The sequence below is a fragment of the Arvicola amphibius genome, chromosome 13 (assembly GCF_903992535.2).
Source record: "Arvicola amphibius chromosome 13, mArvAmp1.2, whole genome shotgun sequence".
NCBI lineage: Eukaryota > Metazoa > Chordata > Mammalia > Rodentia > Cricetidae > Arvicola > Arvicola amphibius.
Window position 1 is genome coordinate 51,837,812 of NC_052059.1, and position 27,711 is coordinate 51,865,522.

Below are 27,711 nucleotides of genomic sequence, written 5' to 3' on the forward strand. Positions count from 1 at the left end.
TTAGAGTTCTTGAAAATATTTTTTATTCTAAGAAAATTATCTAGCTGTGTTTGCATAATAGAAAGGTGAGACTGCAATTTTGTTTTATTTCTATACTTTTTAAAACAAAGAACATGAATTCATACAAACAAAAATATGGCTAATCGTAAGATCTACCAAAATGTCCAGTTCTGTCCATCTCACTTCAGCTGCAGCCGCACGCAGGGGAGCAGAGGATGGCTGGCCACCACCACGCCTGCCAGAGGGAACTGCGACTCTGAACCCTGTACACTTGACGACTTTCCGTTATGGCAGACATTCCGGGGGCCCCAGGCAGCAGCTCCCACGATTACTTTCCCATAGTCTGTTAGACACAAAGTCAAACCCCAGAGAGGACTGGCAGGACCTGAGAACCGCTTCTGTTTCTCAGCGGATGGACTAAGGATCAGGACGGCAGCGCAAGAATCGGGAAGACAAGACAAGCGGAGGCAAACTCCTTTCCTGCTTCACCAGATTTTATTCAACACTTCAAATCTTCCCAGCTTTTTTAGTTTTTGCTCCAAAAAAAGCATCAAGACTTTTCATGCCGCTCTTGTCGACTTTAGCCAGCGCCCTCTGGGCCGCAGTCATTTTGCCGTTTTTCTGTTAATAAAAACAAGAGATTTGCAATATTTGTAAGTTATCATACACACAAATCACACAGCCTGAGTCTTGCGCAGTGGGGACAGGGGAGTGAAAGCAAGGCTGCCCACTCAGGATGCGGACTTCTAAGGAAACCGCCCACTCAGGAGAGGAAGCTCCAGATGGGTCCCGCTGGGGACCATCTTGAGGGTGCGCTAAATGGAACGATACGGACAATGGCGGCAATGATAGCAACAGTCGGGGGAGTCACAGCCTGTATTCTCCACCCTCACGATGAGGAGCTCACAATCCGATTTTGTTTGTCCTCTACAGAAAACCAAGGGCAGCGCTGTCATATTCAAAAGATGGCCTGCAAGGCGGTGTATTCCAGGCTGCGGCCTCGCTGTCCCACTGTGGTGGCAAAAGGGAAATGCTTGCCAAGGAGCTGACTCTACTTCACTCTGCCCTGGAAACTTCTATTGGTCCCGGCCACTAACTCTCTTCAGTGCCATGGTGAGGTGTAACCACTGGGAAGTGAATGGCTTTTCCAAGGAAGATGGGGCAGAAAGATCTCCACCAGAGAGACTCACCATGTCCCCACATAGAACACTGAAAGACTGAGATATTTGAGCAAAACTCAAAACTGGAATTTTTCCTGCCCAAGGAATTAAAGTTGAAAAAAAACCTTAAATGATACATTGCTAAAATCTAAATGGGAGATAATGTGTCTTGGGATGGGTAAGCACAAAGTGTGTGTGTGTAGGGGGGATCATAAAGAGATGCAAATTATATACCTAGCCCCAGGAAAAAACTTTCAACTGTTTAAATCAAGCAAAAAGGCTAAAAATACATGGGGAATTTTCTTTGTGCCCTGGATGTATCATAAAAAGAGTCACTAGCCTTAACTTAGAATAAACCTCACATTAACAGCAAAGCAGCGTTGGCACAACACAGAAACAGGCAAGGTCACAGCTCACAGTCTACGCAAATACAAAGTGCCAACAAGCAACCTGGAAAACAGACATTTCTAGTTAAGGAAACGTCTCATCTGACAAGCAAAAACTTCAAAAGTACAAGTAATACTGGCACAGCCCGGTGGCAGGCAGGGGCTGGGAGTCACAGCTTCCTGGGAGCATTTAGCTGTCTATTTCCATCGCCTGAAAAGTCTGGTGTTCTCTGAGCTCGGTCTTCTAAACTGAGGGCAATGCAGTGGTCAGAGCAAGGACTAAATAAGAACACCTTCATTTCATCAAAGCAAGCCAGGCAGTCGCTAACCTGAATGCGCAAACAGCAACTGGTAAACTCACGTGACTACGGGCCAGGGCTAGTGTGGCGAGAGGTTTAATGGCGCACACTCTCATAATGCTAAATGAAAAGGCAGAGCGAGAGCTAGGTAAAAAAATGCAGCATGTTACCCATGATGCACGCGTAGGATAGAAGCCAGCAAGGAATGCTACTGGCAGACATCTGCAGTGCATGCTGAATAGTGGAACTGCCGTTTGTTATTTACTATAATTTCTCGGAACATTCTTGGCAATGGGGCTGAAAAACAATTTCTGGAGAGGTTTGGTTCCCTTTCTTCCATAGCTCTACGAACACACAGCAAAATTCAACCCCTTTCTGTACACCCAAGGCTTTCCTTGGATTTGCAAAATGTATTACTCTAACACGTTCACTATCTTAACAACTGTGAATGAATTATGTCGTTTGAAATGCAAGTTAATCATTTTTCCTGGTGAAAAGTGTAAGCGTAGTTAACAGTGCAGGCATCATGGGAAACATGAAGCCACTGGGCCTGCGCAACGTGCCAGTACCCCTGGACACACATACCTTGCCAGTCTTCAAGTCTTTAGTGTTAAACTTAGTGTAATCTTCTTTGGCTTGTACAGGTTCATCTGATACCTTTAGTTTCTGCAATGTTAGAGCAGCGAAGCAAGGTCAGACACCCTCCTCTCACCATCCATTAAAAACAAACAGATACACCCTTGGGACCCAGCGGACGCCAACAGGTGCACTCTACACACTCCTTCACGTTTCACAAGAACTTGGGGGAGGAGGCCACATGGCTCTTCCAGGAAGCAGCCTTGGCGATGACAGGCCACAGGAGAATAGGTACCTGACTTGGTCCCTCAGGCCTTCAATGACATAAACCCACTGTGCACTGTGCACTGTGCATCAGGCACAGAAGTTGGAGAAAACAATCCTCCTTATGGACCCTGCTGCCGGGGGCCACTCCGCCCAGCCCCAGTCTGCTCTAATGCCCACCACTGAACACAGGCGGCACCTTCTGTCGCCACCAGCTCTGCCAAGCGGAGCCTTGCCTTTTCTGTTCCATTCAGCTTCCCCATCCATCCACACAAAAACCTTGCACAGCAAGCAGCCAGAGAAGAGGAGACCTAAACAAACACTCCAGGCGGGGGCAGAGGCTGTGGAGCTAGATCTCAAAACAAACAGAAGCTAAATTAAAATACACTTATTTATTCACTTGTGTGTTTTCTTGTGTATGTGCAAGCCACGACACACGAGACAGAGAGAAGACAACTGGAAGAACTTGGCTGTCTGCTTTTACTACATAGATTTCAGAGGACTCGGGATTGGCCAGTAAGCATCTTTATCCCCTGAGCCATCCTACTGCCCCGTCTCATAGCTTTTTTCTTTTAATCTTAAAAAAATGACCTACGTACACGTGTGTGCGCGCGCACGTGCAAGCGCATGTGTGTGCTAATCTCAGTCTTCATACACATTCTGTGTCCATTAGGTCCAGTGCAGCTAGGTCACACCTTCACATATTTCCACCATTCACAAGATCCCTGTGCTCCTCATACATGTCCTGTATGCGAGACTTCTGTGACCTGGGCTGAGAATTCAGGGGACCATAATGTGGAAAGGAAGTCACACCCCTCTTCTCAGAGAAAGCAGAGCTGAGTGGATGGCCTTGTGCTGTGCAGAGGGCAGACTGCAGGGTGATCACGATGTGGATTTCCACAGACGCTGTGCACTGCAGGGTGATCACAATGTGGGTTTGCACAGACGATGTGCACTGCAGGGTGATCACAATGTGGGTTTGCACAGAGCGCTGTGCAGAGGGCAGACTGCAGGGTGATCACGATGTGGATTTGCACAGATGCTATGCACTGCAGGATGATCACAATGTGGGTTTGCACAGACCTTTATAAGCTTTTCGTGGAACTCCTAGATACATTCAAGCCAGCACCAGTGCCCTTGAGAAATGCAGCGGCATTCCTGCATCTTCCTTTACACTCTGCGTTTGCTGGACAAAGAACCAGCAGAGTCATTGCTCACTGGCTCCAGGAAACAAGATAAAGACACAGGGAAATTCTGAAATTCCTTGCCGTAAGAAAGAGGAAGATTTTCTTGGCTACAGAGCAATCTCTGGCAAGGGAATCATCAACAGCAAAGGTTGGCTTACTATTCAATAATGACCTACCAGCACAAAGTGAGCGGATGCACGCCAGGTGTGCATGCCTGCATTCCTGGCACTTAGGAGGCTGAGACAAGTGGAGCGCCATGTGGTCAAGGTCAACCTGGGCTACAAAATGAGTTGCAGTCTAGTTTGAATGACTGAATGAGACTCTGTCTCAAAAGATAAAATGACCGAAAGAATCCACCATGGCATCCAGGTACGGTGCAAGGGGGGGGGGGGTCATGAACTAGACAGGCCTTCAGCTAGGAGAGCACGGTTGGCATCTGGCAATATGAAGAAGGTTGAACATGAAGACAGGAAGGTGTTTGTGTCCCTTCTCTATCGCTAGCCATTTTCCATTGACTCAGGGTAGGATGTCCAGGTGCTCGGAGACCTAGCAGAGGTTGCAGAAGTTAGGAACAGGTCAGAGAGGACTCAAGGTTAGTACTGTCCTTAGCCTTGACCGAGGAAACTTCTCTTTGGAACAATCTAAGTCAGGGTGATGAGAACAAAAGGCTTATTGAGTGTTCAGCCTTAAACGGGACATTCATATTCCGATAAGGCTCCCTGAACACCACAGAAAAGAGGGCAAAAGATGTAAGTACTAGATCACCGAGAGGAAGGCCAAGAACACTGTTACAAGCATGGCATGACTGTGGTGCACATGGACGCAGAACCACTGCACTTAAAAAGGGGATGAACAAGACACGGCTAAGAAACATTCAGTCATAGACGGAGATGCCTCGTGGGGCCCAGTCCTCCCTAGACAAACTAGAGGCACCAGTACGCTGAGGAGAAAGGAAGCGATTGTCTTCAGGTGATACAGCAACCGGTGAGTTTCTCAGGTTCCAGAGGACAGCTCCACACCCCTGCTCAAAGGGGGAGCTCTGGTTGAACCCAGTGGGCCATAAAGCAAAACCAAAATAAAAAGACATGAAAGAGTGGGGTGGGAATTGGTGGAAGTGAAAGACTTTGGGGCACCTCAGCGTTACTGCACCCCCCCTTCCTGGGAACCAGGACCCTGGTAACCAACCACGCGTGCACTGGAGCTTTGAGTCCTTTCCATCCCCATTGTAGTCTTTCTTCAATAGACCCGGACCCTGGAACTGGGGTGAGACGACCTGCAGATGACCTGCAAGTGTTCCTCCTTGTTCAACCAACCCAGCAACCGCCATAGCATTAAGTTAGCTGACCACTGAATGAACTAGTCAAAATAGATGACAAATGATTTCTGGACTCTCCTTTTTGATTCTGTACTACCCCCCTTAATTCTGTGGTTTTCTCCTTTAAAAGAGCCTGTAATAGACACAGCAGGGGACCCTTCTCCTCTGAGGCTGAGGGACCTCTGCCATGGCAGCAAAATAAACATTCCTCTTGCTATTGCATCAACTGCGGTGAGAATATCTTTTGGGGCGACCTCCTCTTTGGTGGGGTGCCCAGCACTGCAGCCCGTCTGCGCTCTATGCGCTAGAACCCAGTTCCGAGCTTCGGGCAAGGGGCAGGAGGTTGAGGAAACACACGCAGAGACAGACTAACACACGGACCTCCAATCACTGGTTCAAAAAGCCCTTCTTTAATAGCACCATGGAGGCTTAAATACTCTGCAGTCAATGGCCAACAGATGAAAATCCCATCCTCTGATCCTCTAAGCTAGGCACAGCCTCTAGTAACTTCAATTAGAAGGCTCTAGACAGGGAAGAGCAGCTGAAGGCCAGGACTCATTAGTCCCAACAGTGGGGTTTTAGGACCCAACAGAAGGAGGGGGGATTTGCCATAATGGGGGGGGAGGAAGGGAGGATGGAGGGGATGCCAGCAGGATGTATTATACATATGCACGGAATTGTCAAAGAATAAACTAATTTTAAATATACCACAGAGAGACGGCATTATAAAGCACTTGGACCTGCCTCGCTTCACCGAAAAGTCGAGCAGAGAAACTGTTAGTACATAGGACAGGGATACCACCATACAAACGTTCAATGTGCAGAAAGAAGGAAGGTGTTTGAAAAGTTCACATCCACATGAAAAATGTTAAAGTGTTTATTAAAGGAAAACAGGAAAAGAAGAGGAAGGGAAAGGGATGAGAGGGAAGAAAATGAAGGGAGGAGGAAGGGGAGGGACGGAAAGTGAAGAGGGACAGTGAAGGAAGGGATGGAGGGGAGGAGAGCAATGCCTTCTGTAGGTGACTGGTTTTTATTTTCATTCTGGCATAATTCTGCTATATACAGTGGGAAATAAGGGGATGTGGTATTTCCTGCTATTTTGATATTAAAAGTCTGAACCATGGACTGGGCAGTTGCTTCAGGAGAAATAATGAGTCAGAAAGACACACAAAGAACGCGACTGAGCAGATGTGTTCTACGGAGAGAAACAGGCAGTATACCCTAGACCAACAGTCCCTGGCCTTCAGCGCTCTTACAAAAATGTCTCCAAGCCCACTGCCTGTATTCTGCTCTGTTAGTTGACAGTGACAAGTCAAAAAACCTGACGGGGTGGGATGCTGGACCTCAGCCAAGGCAGGCACGCGTACAGCAAGGATGTGAAGTTCCATGCAACCCTTTATCATGCACAGACTCCTGAAAGCAAGCTCTCATACCTTTATAAAAACCAGGCAACTCCTGGGCACAAACAGGAAGGTCAGAGGCAACCTATGTTGTTTAAACGTTTTCATTTGTTTTGTTTTTCAAGATGGTATTGCTCTGTGTAGATCTGGCTGTCCTGGAACTCGCTCTGTAGACCAGTCTGGCCTCGAACTCAGATCTGTCTGACTCTGTTCCTAAGTGCTGGGATTAAAGGAGTGCACCACCGCACCTAGCTACAGTCTGTGCTGTTTAAACTATACTATATCATCCAGTACAGCATGCCTTCTGAACCCCAGAATCCCTAGGTCACATGGAGGAGTAGGAGGCAACAAACAATCTAGACTTGAGGCCGAGGCTCTCAGGAGCATGAGAGGCTGAGATCTAAACGTTTTGGCAAACTAAGGCCCACAGGCCAAATCCAGTCAGTGCTGAATTTTATAAAGATGTTTTCTTGAAACACTGATACACTGTGTGCTGTAGCAGCTGTGTTCTCACTAAGTGCCAGAACTGAGACGTCGTAGAGCTCATAGACTGCTCAGGAAACCCAGAGTCACTGTTTCAGCCTGCACTCAGTGCCTGCGTCCCCTACAGTCACCACAGTCACCGCCTGTGTCACCCTACAGTCACCATCTATGTCAGCCTACAGCCAGAGTCTGCGTCAGTCTACAGTCAGAGTCTGTGTCACCCTACAGTCACCATCTGTGTCAGTCTACAGCCAGAGTCTGCATCAGCCTACAGTCACCGTCTACTTCATTGGCTCAAGCCGTGGTTCTCAACCTGTGGGTCATGACCCCATTTTCACAGAGGTCACCTAAAACCATCAGTAAACACATATTAACATTACAATTTATAACAGCAGCAAAATTACAGTTATTAAGTAGGAATGAAAACAATTTTATGGTGGGGCCACCACAATATGAGAAACTGTATTAAAGGGTTGCAGCATTTGGAAGGTTGAAAAATCACTGATCTAAAGTTACAGTCTGGCCTTTACAGAAAAACTGAGGACCTTGGATCTAAATCCAAAATAATAAAAGCATAATTACTTAATGTTGGAAACAAATTAAAAAAATAAAATAGAAAACAGGAATGGAGGAGAAACTAGAGAAATATATTACTCGGTATGTTCAAAACACATTATGTAGATATATGAAATTCCTGAAGACTGAAAAATTATGTATACATATATAAATTATATATACATATATAAAAATAAAAGGCTAGTGATTTAACAGAGTCAGTGTCCAGTGGGGCAAAGCAGCTGACAGACAGGTATGACAGGACAAGGCTATAGTCCTAGTCATTCACAGATGGAGGTGGAGGACTGAGTGAGGTCCAGGCCACCCTGAGCTGTATAGAGAGATGCTGCCTCAAAAATAAATAAGTGGAAAAATAAAATGAAGATATTTTAAAAAGAAAGGAGGAAGTATCAGGTGTAGTGGTGCACTCCTTTATTACCAGCACTTGGGAGGTAGAGGCAGGTAGGCCTCTCTGAGTTCCAGGCTAGTCAGAGCTACAATGAGATCCTGTCTCAACAACAACAACAACAACAAAGGAAAGAAAAGGAAGAAATACTTTATTCCAGAAGGAAGAAATACTTTATTCCAGAAGGTCTCAATGGTGAAAACCAGACTGGAAGGATGTGGGATTCCCCTCTGTATGCTGTGAATATGTTCTATTACCATTGGTTAATAAAGAAGCTGCTTTGGCCTATGGCAGCGCACACTATAGCAAGGAAGAGAAAACAGAGATAGAGGAAGAAAGAAGGGCAGAGTCAGATAGATACCATGCAGCTGCTGAAGGAGAAAAATGCCAGAAACTAAGGGAAAAAAATGCCAAAACCTTATTGGTAAGTCACAGCCAAGTGGTGATACACAAACTAATAGAAATGGGTTAATTTAAGATATCAGAGCTAGCTAGAAATACAACTGAGCCACTGGCCAAGCAGTGTTGTTCATATAGTTTCTGTGTGAGTATTTGGGTCTGGGCGGCCAGGAATCAAAAGTACAGTCTCTGTCTACACTGGAAAAATGAATCAGTAGTTAAGAGTACTGGTTGCTCTTGAAAGGATCTTCGTTCACTACCCAGCACCCATATGGCAGCTCACACTGTTCTGCAGGCACTACACATATGAAGGCTAAATACCGACATATGAAACAAAAATAAATAAATCTTGTTTTAAAAATATGAAAACTTGCAAACATGAGTTTAGACTAATTCATAGGTATCTCTGAGTTACCAAGGGACACAGATTTGAGGAGAAATACACTTCATCTTTTTTTGAAGAAGAGAAATCAACAAACATTGTTGAGAGCGCCTATTTTTCTGTCTTCTGTAGCTACTGCTAGAGGTTAAGCTAGACTGAAAGTATCTGAGCAGAGCAGACATCTATAGATCTCTGCCCAGTATGATCCTTTACAGGGGTGATACCCTAGAGCAGCAGTTCTCAACCTGTGAGTCACGATCCTGTTGCGGGGGGGGGGGGCGTTGACTAACATTTTCACAGAGGTCAATTATCATATATCCTACATATCAGGCACTTACATTATGATTCATAACAGTAGCCAAGTTATCGCTATGGAATAGCAACTAAAATAGTCTTACAGTTGGGGTCACCAAATGAGGAACTGTATTAAAGAAAGGGTTGCAGCATTAGGAAGGTGAAAATCACTGTTTTAGACAATCAAGGTATGTCCTTGTTCTCATTCTGGAGTTACACATAGGGACCTAAGACTTGGCCAGAACTGTGAGGAAGGCTATAGCTGTGACTAGCTGTAGCTAACACCTACCTTCTTCATCTGGATCTGGGAAATTAGCACGAGCTTTGGAGGAATCAGGGTGGCAATTCTGGGAACATCCCGAAGAAGGAAAGGCATTCCAAAAAAGCTGGGGGAGATGAACGCTTGCCTGCTAATATGAGAACCAGCAGAACAAAGTGATGTATGCAGTGGTATATGCTTGTAATCCCAGCACTGGGGGGACAGTGATAGGCAGGTCAGCCTGGCCCTAACTGGTGAGCTCTAAGCCAGTAAAAGACAGTAAGTAAACAAGGTGGATGGTGTATCTGAAGCTGTCCCCTAGCTTTCACAGGCATGTGTGTATATGTAGTGTACATCCACATACATGCACATGCATGTGCACACATACCCTTATATATGCATGAACACAAACATGCAAAGGGTTACTATTAAAAGAAGACAATCATATAGAAGTAATCTTTCAAACTCAGGAAAGAGTCCAGGTCATCCTTTTTTCAAAGGAGTTTTTGTGTCACAAAAATCATGCTGTGCCCTTTGTGCCAATGACAATTAAAACTTGGCAACATGACTTTCAGTTATATGTAGTCATTGCAAGATTTCAGCCAGTGTGGCTCCAGACACCTGTAATGCCAGACTTGGAAGACTAAAGCAGAAAGACCAAGTTCAAAGCCAGCCAGAGCCACACAGTGCAACCCTATCTCAAAGGGCAAAATTTTTAAAATTATTTACCTGTAAAGATTTGTTCTATTTTTATTTATATGTATGTGTGTGTATGCAAAGCTGTGTGAGCTAAAGAGGACATCAAATACTCTGGAGTCCTGCAGCCAGAGTTATGGGTGGTTGTAGAAACCTATCATGGGTTCTGGGAACCAACTCCGGTTCTCTGGGCAAAAGGAGCTGTTATGGCCATATCTCGGAATCCCAAAAGAAACCACAAAGCCAGGTTTCTGATATAAATACAAGAGAATCTTTGTTTAGCAAGCTTAAGCTCAGACCACAAACCTCCAGCACACCAACGCAGCAGGTAAGAAGAGAATGCAGCCTGAGTTCAGAAAAAGACAAGCTTTTACAAAGGGAAAATGTCACAAGTAAGGGGCACGTGTCTTGTTTTCTTGGGACTGGGTAAAGAGGGTACAGACTAAGAGGATTTCTGAAACCACTGGTCAGTTTTTGGGTGCGAAACTCTAACAGAGAACACAGATGACTGACAAGGTATCTGTGAGGGCAGGATGTATTCAGAGACATCTGGACCTCGTCCACCCTTCTGGTCTCACACCTTAACTGGCTGTCCGCTTTAAATTTCTCTATCACAGCACATTCCTGGTGAAAGACCCTAATTTCTAGGGTTCGAGGAAGGATCCCCCAGACTCAATAAGCCACGCCAATGGATGCCAACAGTAAGAGGTTTTTTTTTTTTTTTTTTTTTTTTTTTTGGTTTTTCAAGACAGGGTTTCCCTGTAGTTTCTAGAGCCTGTCCTGGAACTAGTTCTTATAAACCAGGCTGGCCTCGAACTCAGAGATCCTCCTGCCTCTGCCTCCCGAGTGCTGGGATTAAAGGTGTGCGCCACCACCGCCCGGCTAGTAAGAGGATTCTTTAATGTCAAAGGCACCAACGAGGGACTCACTACTCCAGTGAGAATGAGCCCCCCTTGGTATTCTTCCAGCAAGCATTTATAGGGTCACAGGGTTACATAATAGGGAACCATAGCAACAGCCATATCATTGGTCAACTCAAATTAACATATGGGGGGGGGGTCAGCATCAGGATGAAAACAAGTCCAACAGGATAAAAACAAGTCTAACAGGATGAAAACAAGTCTAACAGGATGAAAACAAGTCCATTTCCTTTTGGTAAAAATGGTCCACAGTACTCACTGATAAGGCTATTGTACAGTAAATTGTCAGTATTCTCTGGTTCAGCATATCTTATAACTGTATAGATTGTGCAGTTACCAAGTTGTCAGAACCTTAAGAACAAAAACAAGTCTAAATTAAGCCAGTTTTCGGCCAGTTTCTACCTCCTGAGCTTTGATACACAAAGGACTGGGTGTTTTTCTCAAGACTGCTCCTACTGCCCACAGATATCCTGTTTTGCCCCCTTGGCAGGTACAGCTGGTCTCAAGGCTGCTTCTGCTACTCATAGGTATCCTGTTTTTCCCTAGGTGATCACAGAAACATCACAAAAAAATCTTAAGATGGAGACTAGGGTTGGGGTCTTTCATGGGAACTGAGGTCAATCCTAGGTCACCAGTTGTCTGAAAAGAAGTCCCATCTTCTAAGATAAGAGTCTGTGAAGTCACAATGCACTTAAATCTCAGAATATCACAGAGTGAGTACTCGGAGCTGTTGAGTCAGTTCTCTAGCCCTCACCAATATATGTTAATAGAAGAATCTTTACTAAAATCAACAACGTTTACACCATCCAGGAAAAATCTCCAAACTAAAACAGTCATACAGTACAAAGTTCAAGTTATACAATGTCACGCAAGCATTCAAGACAGTTTTTTCCCTTTAAAATAAAATAGAAAAGGCTGAAGTGACGGTTAAAAGCACAGTAGTTTCCTAAGTCCCTAAAGGTGTCTTGGTCACAGTTTCTTACCTTTGATGGAGGGTTTGGAACTGAAGCTGGAGGTTCTGGAAGCCTAAGGAAGTTAACAGTGAGAATCATGGTCATGGTATGTCTCACGTCTCATAGACAACAGAGAAGCTGTAGTGAGTCCTATCTGCAGAGAGAGAGACCCGACCTTTGCATATCATCCTGCTCACCTTAGTGAGGAAGGCAGCCTCACTGAATGAATGACATCTAACCTCTTATGTCCTTACATAAACATAGCTATGTTTATGCTAAAGATACAGTTAGAACCTGTTTTGTTGAAGTCAGAGGCTTACCTTTCACCTCCATGACTGCATTTTGGCAGAGGAGCATTTTTTTCTTCATAAATGATAATTTATTTAAATAAATGACATTAATTGTAAAAAGTACTGTAACTGCTGGGAAAAGTCACATGAACGCTGTTGTCTCTATATCAAAGAGTAGTTTACTTTGCATTATCTTTCACTCAAAATATTTAACCCAAAATTCAGTGTAATGGAAAAAAAATCAGCACAATTAATGGAAAGGAAACAAAGGCCTCTATCAAGACAAGCAGCTTGGGAACCCAGAGAACATCAAGCTGTCAACACCTGCAACTGGTCAGGAAACAGCATCCACTAGTTTTCTGAAGTAGATGCGATGAGCAGTTTCACTGTCAACTTGACACAACCTAGGACTACTCAGGAAGAGGGAACCTCAACTGAAGAATCGCCCTGAAGAGACCGACGGGCCTGTGGGGATGCCTGTGAGGTACTGTCCTGATGGATGAAGGAGGACCCTGCCCACTGTGTGCCGCACCATCCCCAGGAAGTGGGCCCATGCAGTATAAGAAAGCTATATAAGCTAATACACAGTGTCTCTTATTACTCTGGTTTCTGTTCCAGGCTCCTGCCTAGGTTTCCCTTGAAGATGGACTGTAACTTGTAGGTCAAAATAATCCCTCCCTTCCCCAGGTTGTCCCTGGTTAGTGCTGTATCTCAGTAACAGAAAGCAAACTAGAACAGCAGGACCTATGGAATTTGTTGGAAGCAGCAACTATATTATCACCTATTGTATACAATAAGGAAGAAAAAGAATTTAAACAGGATCAAAAAAAGCTATTAAGTCATCAGGCATATAAAACTTTAATACCAGCTACTAATATCTTGAACATTAACAAGAAAATGTCTTTAAGACACATTAAAGATCTTTATAAGGGAAGGCTACAAATAAGGTCATCCTGAAGATCAACCACTCTTGCAGCCCTTCAGGGTTCCAGTCTACAGTGATCTGAGCACTCAGCACCAGGAAGGCACTTGGTGGTGGAGATCTTATAATTAATTGTGCATGAGGCACACTATAGAACTTGTAATTTTTAAAACTATTATTGTCTCTTTTTACTTCCCATCTCTCTCTTAAAATGACCACAAAGAACCAAATTAACTGCCATAAGGGATAAAAATTTAACACATATTATCCTCTAAAATTGCACAGAGCTATAATTTTAACTCTACAGTCAGTTTCTACCAAATCAAATCATTCTGCTGAATATCCATTAAGAATCACTTCCTGTTACACAGTGTGGCACAGCCCAAGGCTAACAGCTCATCATAACCTGACACTCCATGCCACTGAACCACCCCCTGCCAGAAGGAGCACGAAGGAGCTTGGGGTCAGACTGGAGATGAATGCCACTTACTTCAAGGACTTAGATAAGTCATCACTTAATTCTTTAGGGATGTAATCAGAGATCAGACCATGGGCATAGCGAACATAGTCCTCTGAAAGAAACAGAATATGGAATGAAAAAAAATAATTAGTAATATTTGCAGTGGTTTGAGTCAAATTGATCCAAGTTCAAATTCTTGTTCCACATGGATTTGGAAATTCACTTAAACCCTACTTTCAGTTTCCGCACTGGTAAAACAGGGACACTAAGAACTTCCCGTCAGGAAAGGAAAAGTACAATGGATGAGAGGTAAGATGGGAAGCTGCCACAGGCTGACTGCACAGCGGATGGCCCTAAATACCCCTTTACAAGCGAAAGACTCAGGCCAGCTTTCTTAGTTAAGACCCAAATACAAATAAAATCACAAACCAGACCTAACAGCAAGAATTGTTCGAATCTCTTTTTTAATGGCCATTTTTTTTTTTTTTTTTTTTTTTTTTTTTTTTTTTTGCAAGCCTGCTTCAATAAAGAAGCCAATTACTGAACAGGAATGAGTATGCTCACAAACATGGTAACAGAACAGGAAAAAACTGAATCAGCAGAATGTAGAATCATTAAATTTCCAGTGTTCAGTGCCAACCATACTCCAGCAGGCTGAGGATGTCATGTAGTGGCAGAGTCTGCCTAGCATGATTGAGACTGTAGGGTCAGTTCTCAGAATGGATAGAAGGTAGGAGGGAAAGAAATAATAAGATAGAAATGTAAACCAAAACATGTTTTTGCAAAGAGAATTAATTTTCACTGCTAGAACACCGAGAACTCTCTGAGGAGATGTGAGATACTGGGATCTAAAGAGTGATCTCCCCCTGGGGCCCTGAGGCAGGATGAAGGCCAGGCCAAAGGCCAAAGGCCATGTAGTCTAGCTGAGAGCCTCCATCAGCAGTCCTCTGGCTTCACTATTTGCTAGGTAGGAATTTGGCATAACCTTGCTTCTCATGACATGTCTAGTACACCTGTCATATTACAAACACTTCATACAGGGTAGCAAGAGTGTTCACAGTCACTATCACCATTTGTATACAATACCGTTCACCAAACAAATGATTTAAGCCACAGTTAGTGACGGGCACCATCTAAGGCTGGAAGCCAGCAGTGTCTGAGCTCAGAGGAACAGCTGTCTACACAGGAGAGCAGGAAGCTTCCACCCTCATAGAGCAGACAGCAGTTAGTTCTGTGGCAACCCTCTGCTTACCTTCCTTGTCCCTGGAAATCTGATCACCAGAGAAATATGCAGATGACTGTACCCGGGCTCCAACATTAATGTTATTGGCTTTCAATGCCGCCACAGTTTGGTTGACCTAGGAGGTAAACACAGGAATGTACTTTCAAGATAACTTTGCAATGCCATGACTCCCCAGATGGCTTTTGGTCCACCAGATATCCAGGAAATATTTAAGCACCTAGAACTATCTTTGCCAGCTCTGGTGGTTTGAATAAGAATGACTGCTATAGGCTCATATTTTGAATGCTTAGTCACCAAGGAGTAGAACTCTCTGAAAGCATTAGGAGGTAGGGTCTTGTTGGAGGAAGTGAGGTTTCAAAAGCCCATGCCAGGCCCTCTTTGCTTCTCTGCCTATGGATCAGTATGAATCTCTCAGCTACTGCTCCAGCGCTATGCTCCCTGCTATGATGATAATGGACTAAATTTCTGAAACTGCAAGCAAGACCCCAATTCAAAGATTCTTCTATAAGAAGAGTTGCCTTCATGTGTCTTCACAGCAACAGAACAGTGACTAAGAAGACGCCAGCTGTCGGAAAATGAGTTAACGAGAGGTGGAGCCACAGTACCGAATGATCTTAACACATGGGCTTTCTGAGCCCCACCGTAGAAGGCGCTATGAGAATGGAGAGTAAAGACTTTAGAATTAACCTGCCCCTCCCCAGCTATCTGAGCAACATCCAACCACAAGAGCTCCTGGCATTCAGGGGCAGGGCCATGCAATCAAAAGAAAACTAGGTTCTGTTTAACCTGGGAGCACTACAGGCATTTTCCTGGCTATTCAGGATAGTCATGGGTCTGGTCTTATGTCTAGTCTGCAAGGCCACACACCTTTTTCACCAGCCACTTCAAGGTCTTCTCTGCGCTATACTTGTAGTACTTCTTGCTGTTTACTTCTGCGTTGAATTAAAAGAGGAAAGTAAGAACCTCAGTATAATGAATTAAACTAACAACAGCCATAGACTTATAACACAAACTACATAAATCAGTGACTTCGAGCATTTCAAAACCTGAAGCTAGAAACCTGAGAGCATACTCGAGATAGTGAGATAGTAAAATAATAATAATAACAATAACAATAATAATATAAAATCCCAAGCAGAGTTTGGGCGCCTCAAATGTCAACCACTACTAAGAGAGCAGACAGACAATTAAGAATCTCTCGATTTTTACAAACAATTCAGAAGAAAATGTTTTTTAATACACAGTCAACTAACAAGCTAAATAATCTTATTTTTTTCTGAACAATTCACTTACACCAATGTTTTCAATAAAACATGTCCTTTTTCAATAAAAATGGAAATTTCAAGGTTTGGAGTTGAAATCAAAGTAAGGCAGGCAGCTGGGAAATTCACTGCATATATTCAGGGGAAAAACATCTTGGTGTCTACTTCCTGGTGGGATTAGTGGAGCCTAAAGGCACAGATATGTCTGTCTCTTGACGTATTACCAATATAATCATAGCTAGTTCAGGAGGATTTAGATTCATGGTGACCTCAGCGTGGTCCCTAACGGAGCAGAGAGTTCCACCTCTTGTAAATGAAAGCTGGCTTTACGCTGAGTCATTAAACCAGGAGCTCGCATGCACCATTTTCATTATCAGCTGTCTTCTCCCTCCTGCCAGGCCTTCTCTACAGCCCACAGGAGTCATCTTTATGAGCACTGGGAAGCCTGTGGCCAGCAGAGACTCCACAGAGGTCACACAGAATGAGTCCTCCCCTCCCTCTGGGCCTCAGGAAATGGAAACTGCTTCTCTAGGGTAGTCTGTTGAAGTCTCTTAAATGATCCTGACCCGAGTCCCAATCAATCTCCTCCCCTGTGCAGTATGTGGCTGATAACATGCAAGGCCAGGCACAGCAGGATAGGGAGGGGTCGCCCTACACTGTCATCTCTGAGGATGGTACTGGAAGCATAAGGACATTCTGTCACATGTCTAAGAACTCTTGCTCTTTAGGACCAGGACAGCCTGGGCACATGGCTCACTGCAGTACAAGGCTATTAGACTGGAATGCACTCTGCTGGAGGCCCTCCCTTGCCCGACACACAAGTCGGACACTGAGCCTTCAGCCACTCAATGAAGGCACACTGTTTAGTCACTCGTTAGAATTCACGTACTACCGAAGAGCAAGGATTCGAAAAAGCCTCAGCGCTCAAGTCTCTCCTGAAGGAGTCACCTCTGCTGCCTGCTTCTCTTGCCCTGACCTCTGAGTTTCCTGGAAGAGCGCCCCACTTCCCAAGCACCTTGAGGTAGGCTCTCCTACCCATCTCGGGTGGAGTCAAACTGAGCTGCCTGTCTGGGTTTACAGATCCGCTGCCGTGCAATCACCCTGGGATGTGACATTACTCTCTGAACCTGCTTCCTCCAATACAAAGGAGGGGATAACTCAGGAGATGTGCGAGCACAACAGGAAGTAACACACACAAATTACAATACAGTGTCTGCCACATAAAAATATGGAAAAAAGGGTGGCAAAGACATCTGTAAACACCAACAGCAGGAACTAACAAGCTCTTTACATATAATTCTTGGGGCTGGAGAGATGGCTCAGCAGTTAAGAGCATTGCCTGCTCTTCCAAAGGTCCTGAGTTCAATTCCCAGCAACCACATGCTGGCTCACAACCATCTGTAATGAGGCCTGCAGGAAGAATACTGTATACATAATAAAAAAAAAATTACATATAATTCTTCCTTGATGGCCAAAAGAAATCTCAGATGATGATGATATTTTAGCAGTCTTTTTTCTCCTCCCTGAGACAGGGTTTCTCTGTGTAGACCAGGCTGGCCTTCAACTCACAGAAATCTTCCTGTCTTGGCCTCCTGAGTGCTGGGATTAAAGGCATGAGCCAAGGCAACCAGCTAAGAAGGGAATCTCAGTAATAAGAGATTATCTAGATCAACCGCAATGATTAGGGTGGGAAGGCCTGCCCACTGTGGGTGAGCAGACAAGGCTGGCTGAGGAGCAGCATGCACACAGGCATGAATGTGCTGTTCTGCTCTTAACCATGGATTTAACACGTTCCTCTTGCCACTCTACCTGCTCTGCACAGGAACTGTGAACCAAAATCAACCCTTTCTCTACCCAGCTACTTCTCTCAGGGCATCTTGTCACAACTGTATGGGGCAAACTAAAACGTGCCCCACCCACTAAAGTTCCCTGCACACCTGCAGCTCTAGAGTTCTCCCAGCACAGCTGCAGTGCTCAGGTGGCCACTGAGCACCAGGAGATTCCTTTCTGTTTTATTTCAGAGCAGTGCTTCTCGACCTTCCTGATGCTGCGACCCTGTAACACAGCCCCTCATGTTGTGCTGACCACAACTGTAAGATTCTTTCACTGCTCCCTCCGAACTGTGATTCTGCTACTGCTATGAATCCTAATGTAAACGTCTGTTGTGCAGGACACCTGACATGCAACCCCCAGAGGGGCTGTGACCCACAGTTTTGAGAGCTGCTGTTCTAGATCTTCACAGAGGTGGGTTGTGCGGAGTGTGTTCGGCAGTTTCTGGAGCCGTCTCCATGCTGCCGTCTGCAGTGTGGTCCTGGTTAGACTACACTTCTGACCCATCTCAGCCAGCCATTTGTTCCACTTTTGGGCTATTTGAGGACGGTTGCTATTTAAAATAAAACAAAAGAGAGGCTGCATCCTCACTCAAATTTTTGCACTGACACACATATGCCTAGAAAAAGAACTAGGCACAGAACTCCTGAGTTGCATGAAACTGTCAAGTGGTCATACCTGTGTCTTTAAAAAACCAAGACTATTTACTAGATGAAATATAAGATACACGGTTTTATACAGGTGGTTCTGTGCCTGAGAAATACTGGAGTTCCTCAAGATCATACAGATTTTGCCCTTTTTCTTCTAAAAGTTTAATCATTTTTAGTTTTGCATTTAATTCAACAAACTGCTTGGAGTTCCTTTTTCTGACAATGTCCATTCTTTCCATAGGGCAAATTGACAGACACCCTTCCCACACTGAACTTTCACAGCACACACTGCACACACAAAGCTGCTCTCTGGAAGTAGCTTTACAGCTCAACACCGTGCTGACTCCAAGTCGTACTTTCTTGCAGGTGCCTCTGGGTTTTTACTGTCTATGAAGACAGACAATTTTACAGAGATTCTCAATTGCCTGCCCTTTCTTTCTTCTCATATTACAGAACCTTCTAAGACTTCTGTCAAGATGAAAACAGAGACAGCCTTGTTGGAGCTGGCATAAAGGAGAAGGTGTGTCCACTCTCTTATAATGTTTATGCAAGGAGTGTGCCGCAGACGTCTTTGTCAGAGACAGGTCACTTCAAATCTACTTCATGACTGAATTTTGTCAACTGTTTTCTGTATTTACTGACATGATCACAGTTTTTCTCTTATAATGCACAAACTTGTGAATTATTCTAACTTTCTAAAGCTTACAGACTTTGTATGTCTGATTTATTTTTTAAAAAATATTTTATTAGACTTTTTCAGTCTGTGAAGGCCAAAGATGTCTAATTTTATTTTTATAACAACTTTTCGTATTGGGGTCAATGGCCATTGATTTTGGTATTGGGGCCATTTTTGATCTCATAAAATTGTAGTTTCACAAATTTCCTTCCTTGTCTATTTACTGAAAATGTCTATGTAAGTAGTCTTGCTATGAGTATCATTTCTTCCTTAAAGCAAAATATAATTTACCATGAAGCCCGCTAGGCTTTCTGTCCATGAAGTTTTTACATCAGAGTTTGAAGTTAAATATTCCCAGGACAAGATGCTCACTGTATTCTAGAATGTTATATAAGAAAAAAAATGGATAAACCAGAGCTAATCTTGAAATTCATAAAATTTGAAGAGCAAGTTCATTTAAAATGTTTACATAGGCCACAGACTACCCATAATTGTGAAAGATCCATGCATAGATCCTGTGCTCCAATTTAATGTGGCAAGTGTAGTACCTACCCCTCATCAAAGAAACTTGTTTTACTGAAAACCTAAGACTATCATAGAAAGCCACAACTCATTAAAATGCAGAGAACGACTATGGTGTTGCTCGAAACATCTACAACATAACCCTACACCAAAGGTTCAGGGGACATCCTGGAAAAGGGCTGGGATGACTGAAACTCCAAGATATCTTCTATCTATGACTGCATCCACGAAATCTTAGTATAGCCATAATTAAACATGACCTGAAAACTGACACCACCAGTTGACATCCCAGTGTGGATAGGGAAATCACACAAAGACCCATAAAGATAAAGAGCTGCAGGCAATTAGCATCTGTTCAAAGAGAAAGAATCAGTCCTACTCCAATCCCAAGGCACTAGTCCTCAACACACATACATGAGACCCACCAAACGCCCCAACAAGTTATATTCATTTATGTATACACATGTGTACGCACGCACACACGCACGCTGTAGGCTAATGCTCTTGTACACTGTAAAGATTTGTCACTCGTAATAGTTTAATAAAACACTGACTGGCCAGTAGCCAGACAGGAAGTATAGGTGGGACAACCAGACTAGGAGAATTCTGGGAAGAGGAAAGGAAGAGAGTCAGTCACCAGCAGATACAGAGAAAGCAAGATGAGAATGCCTCACCGATAAAAGGTACCAAGCCTCGTGCCTAAACATTGATAAGATTATGGGTTAAGTTGTAAGAGCTAGTCAATAAGTCTGGGCTACCTAGGCAGTAGTGGCACACGCCTTTAATCCCAGCACTCGGGAGGCAGAGGCAGGTGGATCTCTAAATTTGAGGCCAGCCTGGTCTATAAGAGCTAGTTCCAGGACATGCTTCAAAGCTACAGAGTAAACCCTGTCTTGAATAACCAAAATAATAATAATAATAATAATAATGTCTGAACTAATAGGCTAAACAGTTTATGTAATTAATACAAGCCTCTGCGTGTTATTTGGGACTGAATGGTTGTAGGACCAGGTGGGACAGAAACTTCAGTGTGTGTGTGTGTGTATGTGTGTGTGTATGTATGTATGTATGTATGTATGTATGTATGTATGTATGTGTATATATTTGTGTGTATGTGTGGCACCTCAGCTTCTGCAGAATAATCTCTGTCCCTCAGATCTCCCTGCTGAAAACCTCACAGAGTCACATGGCCACAGCCTGCTGCTGAAGGCTTGTGCACCGTACCTTTCTCTTCTGTCACATGCCAAAGTGACTTCTCAAGCTCAGGAAATCTCAACAACAAGACGCAATCTGGAAACATGCCATCCACTACGACCTGATCCAAGGGCTGATACTTTCCCTGAAAGGAACAACTAAGTTAGTCAGGTGGCCAACAGTCCAGTCAGTGAGCATTTACACCAAAGAAAGAGGGAAAACAGGACCACTCCACAGAAAATCTTTGCATTAGCATCTGCGCCCACCCTTCCACTGAGGGTCCTCTAAACTGGGAAAGGTTCAAGAGCCAACCCTAAGCTTCTCTTGTGAGGACGGCCTTCCAAACATCAAGCTAGCTCCCTCAAGGGTATACAGCTGCTGTGTGAAACAGAGATGCTGGAGACTGTCTGAAGATGGCCCAGCTAGTCCATATAAACACGCCAGCTGAGATCAGTTCCAACTGTCACACAGGCCCAGAACAAGCCCAGACAGGCCAGACCCAGAATATATTCCTGCTTCCCTGCCTTCACTCCAGGGCTGAAGAAAACCAAACCAAACCAAACCAAACCAAACAAAAAGGCCCCTACTTCAAAGAGAAAAATTTCCAAAGTGAATCCATTCCTCCGGGAGCTATCAGCTGAAGCTTCCAAATTAGATGGGAATAAGGAAAAGGCAAGCATGACGTAAGTACAGAGAGGCAGGCAGGCAGGCAGGCTAAGGCATGCCCACAGCCAAGCAGACACAGCTGTCTGTCAGGAGCGAGCCAAGCAGACGTTTGCAGAGGTCCGTTTCTCCTCACTTTCTAATGGCAAGGGAAAGCATGCATATCTGATGAAGACATTCTCCTGATTGGGGAGCCAGGCTTAGGAATGGGTGCCCTGTCTCTCCAGGTCCCATCTCTGCTTCTCTGTTTCTGTGACCAAACTTGTAAAGACAGACGCGTGACTGATCGATTTTCTCTGGTTTTCAAGGTGAATCCTCCTGTTTCTTTCACAACACACATGATAACTTGTTCTATTTTTCCATTAGGCTAAAAGAGGCAAGAAATGCCAGAGTGAAATGTTCTTCCATCTGACCTAGGCTCCCCAGGGTTACAGTCTTTGGCCTTCCAGGATCAACCAGCATTTTTAACTTAGCTGCTGTAAATAGTACTGACAAGCATGAAACCACAGCCATGATGGAAGTTTTATCATTGCTATTGCACTCTTATTTTCTTTGCTACATGTACATAAAAAAGTAAAATAAAAATCTGTTCTAAATAAGGTTAGTAAGAGTTAGTGTTAAAGGCTGTGATTTTAAAAGAACAGGTCAAATTCAAAAATGGGGTCAATATTTTAATAACTAAATAGATATGGCCCCATGTAAACTAGGGAAGAAACACTAGACGCCCATGTGCTTACACTTCCAGGACTTAAAGAAAGTACAGTGGCTCTGGTGAGCACCACCCTGCTTTGCTCTGCATCTGTCACCTTGAGTCCACCACACAGCAGAAGGCCAGGCTGCAGAGCACTAAACCCGGGTCTTGCTCTTAACAGGAGATGGGGAAGTAGTGCTGGGAACTGAAGCTGTGAGTGCCTTTCTCCCTCTTAATTTATCTTAGAAAACACACCTGTGAACCAACTGAAGTTCTCAAATCCATCCCCAAATCCTCCTGTAGCTTCCTGGCAATAGCCACCATCTCTATGACTTAGAGATGTGAGTCCCAATAGCCTCACTGCCGTGTACCCCAATATACTGGCTGTCATGGCAGCTTTCAGAAAAGAGCAAAGTGAATCAACTGAGGGGCAGAACTCCACTACTGTACTGTAAAAGGAGAGAAGCAAGTACCAAGAAAAATAGGAATAAAGTTTTCGGTGAGTTTTACAATTTACAACATCCTAAAATCGATCAACCTACAAAATAAAGTTTTGAAAATTTGGTTTGAAGACCAAATAAAATGAGCCATAATCATTTATTCTATGTGCAAATGAGAGTCTGAGAAACAGAGACTGCCTTAAGCATTTCAAATAACTCACTAAAGTGAGCTCAAAGATTTTGAAGCTGACTGATGGACCCTTAAGGGTTCCTAATTTCCCTTTTAAGAGGTCCCCAAGCTCAAAACTATATTCATAATGATTCTAAAAGGCTGCCTGCATTTGTATCAGATTGACATGATGTTGGTAATTGAAACGATGTTGAACAAATCTGGGCCCCTTAGCTGGAGTTAAGGCACTGACACCAAAATACACTGTATTCTTAGTTTTTAAAATGCCAGTTTTACTTAAGATATCCTTGCTCAGTGGGGCTAGAGAGATGGCTCAGAGGTCAAGAACATTTGCTGATGTTTCAGAGAACCCGGGTTCCATTCCTAGCACCTATGTGGCAGCGCACAGTTGCCTGTAGCTTCGCCTCCCAGAGCTGTGATGCTCTTCTGCCTCCGTGAGTACCAGGCACACACACTCCACATGCGCAGCCACTCACACAAACACATAAAAGAAATCTGTTTAAAACAAACAACAACAAAAGTAAAAAAAACCCAATGAAACAAACAAAAAGACAATAATATCATTGCTTAAGTAGTGAAAGCAATGAATTTTCCTTAAATCTTGATCCTGAATGGAGTCATTGCCGCTCTGTGTGAGGGAAGTGTGCTTACCCAGTGTCTACTGTTGTAGCTAGAGGCACAGACATCGTCGAGGAAGAGTGCTGAGAGACATTAGTGCTTTTGCTCTGGGTACTCAAGCCCCAGCCACACAGAGCTTCCCCGTTGGTGTTTACTAGGCATAGGCACACTTAAGTTTACCTGTTTATCAGACACTCGCATAAGAAGGTAAATCTCCTGGCCAAATTCTTAACATTCCCATCTAAGCACTTAGTGGTTTTCATTGCTAGGCATGGCTACCACTGAGGTACACAAGAGTGGCAAGATAAGCATTATGGTCACAGCTACCTAGTAGCAAACCTGATCACCATTAAGGTGCTGCTTCCTGGGGGAGGTCAGGGTGCTCTGCCCCACACTGGTACACATGGGGCCCATAGGGTAATGACTGAAGCACACTGTGAAAAGGAGAAGCAGTGTCTTCTGCCCCTCCCTGCAATCACCGCAAGTGGGAAGCTCACCTCTTTGCCAGCCTTTATGAGGTAGTGAAGGAGCAGAAACAGAGGATCCATGGGTGTCACAAAGTGGAGAAGCCCCCCTGCAGATGAAAAAAAAAAAAAAAACAAGAGAGGGACATGCTTTACAAGAGCCACAGTTATTTCGTCTCCCAGGGTGCGCTGTAGTGAAAGCCCACACTCACTACTGCCCATTTGGCAGCATGTGCGACAGCATGTGCTTAAGAAAGACCCTGGTTTAAACGCTCCCATTTCCTGGAGTTAGATTCCGTGTGTCTGACTGCCTTTAGAACAAACAAAACTGTTCTTTAAAAGTCTATGAGAAAGAGTGATCGATGAGCCAGACTGTCCAGGCTCAATCACTGCTTCCCTACATTTTCCAGTCTCCACCCAATGTTCTGCAGCTATCGGCCAATACCAGCTGAGCGTGTGCCACACCAGGAACTGGAGCTCTCGTGGACTCCCTAAGGATTAGGCACAGCTACAATCGAAGGGGACAGTGCACTTTCCACCTCCTGAGTTACACAAACTACACTAAATTAAAAAAAAACAAAACTTTTTGTGTGCGTGTGTGTCTGCATGCATGTGGGTATGTGTACCTGGATACAGATGCCCATGGTGGCCCAACAGGACATCATATCCCCTGGAGGGGGTGGGACCATGGGGCCTTTTCCTCTTGCTCTCTCTCTCTTTGGTTCTTGGCCAGGAAGTGAATGGTTTGGCTACATGGTGCCATCATGATGTGCCACCTCAGAACCAACCAGGCCAAGGGACCAAGGACTAAACCTCCACACTGAGAACTACAGCACATCTTCTCTTCTGATGGGCTGACAGCCTAGAGTGTGCACTTATCATATAACAGTGACAGGGAAGCTGGCTAAAAAGGGCACAGTAGGTTACACGAGAAACCACTTCTTCAAAAGTCGTTACTTTCTCATTTGTTTTAGAAACTCTATCAGTTTGCTCAAGGAAATAATACGTTAAGAATTCCTCTAAAGGAAATGTTTCCAATCAACTCCACCCACACTCCACGGCACGGACCATCTAACTCCTGCCAAAGGGTGTGTTGTGTTTCAGGAGAGAAACCAGAACTGTCAATTTAACATGTGACAAGCAGCATCACTTGCTCCAAACCCTTTCTGATGCACAGAAAGGCTCCTAACTTACACATACCAAACCAGCAGGATGAACCCATACACACACACGAGATGTGTTAACAGTAGGGGAAAAAATTACATATATATACCTGTCACTTACCCGATTGAACTGACTGATTTATAAACCAAGAACGGTGCTTTTCCTTGAAAACTTTGATTTCAAACAGCTGATGTAGACACATATCCAGTAAGTAAACGGCTCCTTCCCCTGTAACACAGATGTGCTCAGTACTGTCTCTATTCTCACACATATGTGTATATCACAAGTCAGTCCAGAGTTCCAAGGAATGCTCCTAACAGGAACCTGAACATATGGAGTCATGCTCTACACTCACAGACTCCAAGGAAAGTCCATGGGTATTAGGCACAGACATTCAGTTTCCATCTTCATCATCCTCGCTGAACTTAAACTGCAAAAGTGAAAGACACAAGTCATTTACCTTGACTGTCATACAGCCTCCTAGCTACCAGATCCTAATGGCTCTAACAGATGTGAGCTAGTGCCTGGGTCTGTCACTAGGCCAGCATGTAGCTCCCTCTACGCAGGAGCAAAGACAAGGACCAAGCCCTCAGATGGCACTGGCCACTCTGAGAAAAAAAAGAACTCTCTTCAAGCCTTAGTCAAATGGATGGAACTTTCTGTTTTATTCTTTTAAAGGGAGAGGGAGAAGGGTTAGAGGCTCAGCTCAGTCAGGGGTAAAGGACTTGTCCAGCCTGCGCTAGGTCCGGGGGTCAATCCTCAGCAAAGGGACAGGAGGGGTGAAGACTGCTTATCTGAGGTTTGACTAAACATGGGTCTAAGCGGTAGGAGAAATGGGGATAGAAGGGATGCATATCTGATGTTTTACCCCTCGACTCATCCAACCACAGAGCCATCTCTGAAATCTCCGGAATCATATGCTGAGTGTGGCACTGGGGAAGCTACATAATCTGCTTGCTCATCTGTGTCCATGGCAATACTGATTCCACCTTAGAGGGTTTTTATGAGAACTGAACAAAAGGAAACACCCCTACATTTCCAGAGCATGACCCAGGACATGGGAAGTGCTTAGCTTAGTCCTCTGACTGTTCCGGTGTGGGTCAACAACTCTGACTGTTCCAGTGTAGGTCAACAACTCTGACTGTTCTGGTGTGGGTCAACAACTCTGACTGTTCCGGTGTGGGTCAACAACTCTGACTGTTCTGGTTTGGGTCAACAGACATATTCAATTTCACTTGGAGAAAAGACACTAGAAGATTGGGCTGGGGTGTTTGTTTTTGTTCTTTTACTCCCTCATTGTCTGAATCACACATCTTTTCAACAAAGTACTACCTGTGTGCTTCCCCTTATCCCCATGCAGCAATACGGTCCCCAGGAGAGCCCTGGCATACAGGCATCATGTGTACTCAGAGCCTAACAATTCAACACAAGGGAAATCCAGCGTCACCTCAGCTGAATGTATTTTATATTTTTACTCCAAAATTAGAAAAAAAACAAAATATGCTAAATATAAAATTAAAATAAACTTATCTCTCAATAAAACATAAAGCTCTCCAATATAAATGATTTTAATAAAAGAAAAATCATCGCCTAACGGGGGGGAGTTAGCCTTTTGCCTTTTTGGTCAGACTGAAAGAACAGCTAAAACCGAAACCAACCAAATCATGACACGTTGAAGACAGCCTCACGCGTTTCCATTCTGACTGTTTATTTTACTGTACAACACAAAATGAATATAAATGCAGGCCAGTATTGGTAAGCATGCTAAGAAAAGTTGGCATAAGAAAGCCAAAGAAAATCAATCCGTTTCCAGAGAGAACTCAAACACACCATTTCTCTATGTCGCCAACATTTCTAATGATTTGACATTCTGCGGATGAAAACTATAAAAACGATCCTCTTTGCAAAGTTTAGTGTGATTTATCCTGGAACATTAATCAGCTTGATTTTCCACTGCAGGATGCTGTGAACTTTTAAGTTAATTCAAAATGACACACAGGCAAGCAAGCACACCACACACTGAGCATGGGGCGGGAGACATTCAAGGATGAGAGGACCCAAGGAAGCGAGACCCACCTGAGTGCGGGCTGACTAGTTTTACAAACAGGAGGCCACTCTTCATCTTCTCTGAGGCATCTTTTAAATATTCTGGAAAGAAATAGTGAACCAGAGAAATTTAAAGACAGTCTCTCTACTGTGCCCTCACTATTTTACTTCTTTCTACTTATGCAATTATTCTTATAAATGTTAGTTATCATTTATGAGCTATGTGATCCCCAGTAAACACCTGTTTTCCAGGGAAGCCACGGTGGAATTGGAGGTGGGTTTAGTCTGGCTCTAGAGGCAGATGTAAAGGTCCTCACCTTGGCCCAGTCCTCTCTCCTGTCTCAATCCCCTTTCAGAAGATAATGATGACAGTACATGCATTATTTTAAACTTAAACTAAGTAGTCAAAGGCACTTAGCGTAACTGAACAGAAATACAAAATAAATCATAGC

General features: G+C 44.1%; 1 protein-coding gene across 2 annotated transcripts; it reads right to left on the reverse strand.

Annotated features, from left to right (window-relative positions):
• Window positions 1-27,365, reverse strand: Rnaseh2b (ribonuclease H2 subunit B). 2 transcript variants are annotated; one of them, XM_038310091.1, is made up of 11 exons: window positions 27,290-27,365; window positions 25,569-25,643; window positions 25,334-25,441; window positions 24,083-24,159; window positions 21,014-21,128; window positions 15,717-15,781; window positions 14,859-14,964; window positions 13,637-13,718; window positions 11,965-12,007; window positions 2,431-2,511; window positions 1-621 (listed from the first exon to the last, which is right to left on the reverse strand). In XM_038310091.1, the coding sequence occupies exons 3-11, from the start codon at window positions 25,413-25,415 to the stop codon at window positions 508-510; spliced, it is 765 nt and encodes a 254-aa protein (XP_038166019.1). In that variant the 5' UTR covers window positions 25,416-25,441; window positions 25,569-25,643; window positions 27,290-27,365; the 3' UTR covers window positions 1-507. The 2 variants fall into 2 exon arrangements, with proteins under 2 accessions (XP_038166019.1, XP_038166018.1); XM_038310090.1 differs by lacking the exon at window positions 25,569-25,643 and having other exon boundaries at window positions 27,290-27,359.
• Between the last annotated feature and the right edge of the window lie 346 nt (window positions 27,366-27,711).